This window comes from Pseudophryne corroboree, chromosome 4 (assembly GCF_028390025.1).
Source record: "Pseudophryne corroboree isolate aPseCor3 chromosome 4, aPseCor3.hap2, whole genome shotgun sequence".
NCBI lineage: Eukaryota > Metazoa > Chordata > Amphibia > Anura > Myobatrachidae > Pseudophryne > Pseudophryne corroboree.
Window position 1 is genome coordinate 844,749,043 of NC_086447.1, and position 3,885 is coordinate 844,752,927.

At 44.5% G+C, this 3,885-nt stretch overlaps 1 protein-coding gene across 1 annotated transcript; it reads left to right on the forward strand.

Annotated features, from left to right (window-relative positions):
- Window positions 1-2,000: 2,000 nt before the first annotated feature.
- LOC134911009 (paraneoplastic antigen Ma1 homolog) lies at window positions 2,001-3,422 on the forward strand. The gene has a single exon (XM_063919401.1). The coding sequence runs from the start codon at window positions 2,001-2,003 to the stop codon at window positions 3,420-3,422; it is 1,422 nt and encodes a 473-aa protein (XP_063775471.1).
- Window positions 3,423-3,885: the final 463 nt, after the last annotated feature.

Here is a 3,885-nt window from a genome sequence, read left to right on the forward strand (position 1 = left end):
ATCTGGTGTGTCCAGCAATAGCCTGCAGTGTACCAAAGAGATGCAGATGGGGTCCCTATAGGGTCCACGCGCTGCTGGAGTAATAACCTGCAGGGCGGGAAAAGCAGGTCCACGAGCCGGGGATAGAAGGCTGCCCGCGAGCGTGGGGATAGACAGGTATTGATTGGCGGCGGTTAGGGGAGATCGCGCGGCTATGGCGGGAAGGGGGACTCACGAGCCGGAGGTCTGGGGAGAATAAATAGAGCTCCCCGCCGGCGGTGTGGCAGTCTGCTGTTCCCCCTGTTCGTGAGTGCACTCGGGTCCCCAGAGCTGCCGTGAGAGCTGTGAGGCAGCGCCTGGAGACCGAGTAGCGCGTCCAATACAGGGCAGAGCTGAGCGGCGGCTGGGAGCGGAGGTGGTGGGCAGAGATTCCCCCCAGCACTGCTTACCCCCTGAGTACCTGGTGCAGGCTCGGCGGTGGAGGGGACGGCTGGCCGGGCGGAGGCAGACTGGAGAGGCGGCTGGTCAGATGGAAGGACGGAGGGCAGCGCTTCCATAGTAACCGAGAGGAAGCTATCCCCGCAGACTCCTGATTCGCCACCTGCAGAAAGGGGCCAGCCCAGCAGCGACCGTCCTTCCCTAGGGAGGAGTCAGGGGGAGAAGGCAGCGCAGAGCCTACAAGCTGTAAGTGAGACTATGCAGAGCACCACACCGCTACACCTCACTAGCTCATGTAATATAAAACAGCTTGAATCAACCAGCGGTTTGCCGTATATGGTGGCTGAAGTAAATATTGAGCCAAACGCTGCCAGCCCTTGGTACTAATATAGGATACTGCCATAAGGCATTTATAGACTGGACAGGAGATTGACTATTTCACCCTGTTATAGTTAGAGGTGGAACTGTTATTTTCACGAAGGAACACTTATACATCAGCCAGGGAGAACTATTTAAATATATATAAAGATATATTGTTGGACAGTTCTAAGTACCACAGAAGATAGCTGTATGTAAAGTCTCAATTAGCCGAGTTGAGGAACAAGCGCAAGGATAAATATATATATAAATATAGTTTTAAAGTTACCAAAAGAGATTTGGCAAGGACATTACTTTGCAGTGTGTCAAGTAATTGAGACCTAACAGCTTCCGCAGTTGAGAAAGATACAGTTACAGGACAACAGCTACTATAACAAATAGTTTTTCCCCAAGAAAGGATACAATTGTAGCAGAGTATAGGATATCTCTTGCAGACTGAATCACATACAATGCCTGCTACCTTTTAATGAGATGAACATAACACTGCACAAGCTGCTCATTCTATGATTTAGTACCCGATGGGGTTAATTTCCGTATGACACCCAGAGTAAAGTATATTCTGCTATAAAAGAGAAAAAAAGGAACTACACCCAACAGAGAGGAAAGTAGAGGCTTGCCGCTCATATAAAATTGGATGCCAAACAAGTTATATGCCAGTGTACACTGAATTAAGGGCCCAGACATTGCACTTATTTTTTTCATGAGTACCCGGGTCACTCCAACATTAACATTACCAATTTTTTGTATTGCATGCAAAATAACTTGTATAGGTGTTACAGGGAGACAGTGGATGGGGATAGAAAATGTATTTCCTTTATTGTGCTTGACAGAATGTTTTTGCCTTTAATCTTTAAATATCTTAGTTGTAATAAAACACACTTAATTTTACTTACCATATGTGTTGCGATATGAAATTATGTCCGGCGATCCTGGAGATACAGAGAGAAGAACAGGTACAATAATATATTGTAAAGTATTCACCTAGGTATATAAGGCAGATAGATATACAATTATTACACATTGTTAGAAAAAAAAAGGCTTACCCAGGCAAGCCTAAATACGTAGCTTGGGTGGAGGCACAAGTAGTGATCAACCATTTATTCGGTAACCTATACCTTGCCAGGTGGGGGAGGGTTACATTTGGAGGCACCGCGTGAGATACATTTTATAAAATATTCAGGAGTAAGGGAAGCACAGTAGCCAAAATGAATCAATATACTAGTAGTGAAGCATTTGATTGGTGCACAAGGAAGGGAGTGACTCCTGAAAGGAGTTTTGTATTGTGTGGGGATCTCACAGACATCACTGATGGAACAATTATGACCGAGATGTTATTTCTTTTTGGGATAAAACAACCAAAGATTTCTGATAAGCAATTCAAGGAAAAAGGAGAGTTGTGTGCTGTATTAATAACTACTAGTCAAGACTTGGAGTCTGAATTGTTACCTAAGGTGGTGGCTGTGAGATCTAACCCTGAACGCAGATGGAAAATTATATGGCCTGAAAAGGAAGGCAGTGAAAGAGCTGCGGAACCATTAATTGTGGGTGATATGTCTTTTCCGGTTAGACGAGATCCTGATGTAGCTGTGGGAGAAGGTAGTCCATCACAGGGTACGGAGGAAAAGTTAGGGAATCAGTTAGAAGTTATAGCTGATAAAGTAGTACATCAATTAGAAAGATGGCATTATGAGGGTAGTTATAGGCGATTAAGGATTTTCTCAGGAATGCTTCCTGTACCTACTGGAGAGGAACCGTATGACGCATGGAGGGAGGCAGCTATACAGCAGTCTGAGGAGTGGCATTGTCCTGATCATATAAAAAAACAAAGGATTGTAGAAAGCTTAAGGGGACCCGCTATGGGAATCATTCAGGCCACTAGGAAAAGTAATCCTGAGGCCACAGTGGCTGATTACTTCCAGGCATTGGAATACACCTATGGGACATTGGAAGATGTAGGTGACTTGGTTGCTAGATTCAACCATACTTATCAAGATACAGGAGAGAAGTTGTCACAGTATGTGTATAGATTGGATAAAATAATCCATAAAATTATAGATAAAGGAGGATTATCTCCGGCGGAGGTTAACAGTAGTAGGTTGAAACAAGTAATTAGAGGAGCTTTAACAACTGACCCTGTGGCTCAGCGTTTACGGTGTACAGCTCTGTTATTAGGAAGCCCCACCCTTAATGATTTAATTAAGGAAATTACTCAGGAGGAAGCTTTAATAGCCAATAGGGAAAAGACCCATTCCAAAGCTGTAAAAGTAGTAGTACCCTCCTGTGAGACTCAAGGATCAAGGGATGACAAATTACTTACTTTGGTAGAGGAACAAAATAAAAAAATGGACCAGCTTATTTTGGCTCTAAATCAACGGATGGCACCTTCCAATGTAGCTTCCCGTAATTCTATTAGAGGAATTAACAACGGTAGGGGAAATTTTAGAAGAAGTGGAGATTTTACATCAAGAGGGTGTTTCCGATGTGGACAGCTAGGGCATAGGGCTGTGAACTGTCCCTTAGGCTGGGGTACTTCTGAAGTGGGAAATAATGGTCAGTCAGATAATGTTTCCATTCAGGGAAACGACAGTGGGAGGCTGGCGGGCCCCTCGCCGTCTCCCAGAAATTAGATGCAAATTCAATGGGGAGTGCCCAGTGGAGTAGTTCAATCCCTGATGGTATGATAGGACCGGCTCCACGCGTGGTCGTTAAGTTGAATGGACATCCCTGTCCTGTTTTATTAGACAGTGGATCTCAGGTGTCCATTATATTTGAGCACTGGTATAGACACTATCTCTCTAACGTTCCTATTATGCCCTTGGAAGGATTGGTAATTTGGGGGCTAAGCGACCAGAAATACCCATATTTGGGTTATGTACTAGTTAACATAGAGTTTCCAGAGGAATTCATGGGTGTGTCAGAACCCTTACCTCTCATTGCTCTAGTATGCCCAGAGTCCCCAGGAGATAAGACTGTGATGCCGGTGATTGTGGGAACTAATGCTCACTTATTTAAAGTCCTCAGTGATTGGTGTTTAAAAATGAATAGGGAAGTCACTGATGTTAATATGTTGATTCACCATATGAACTCCCC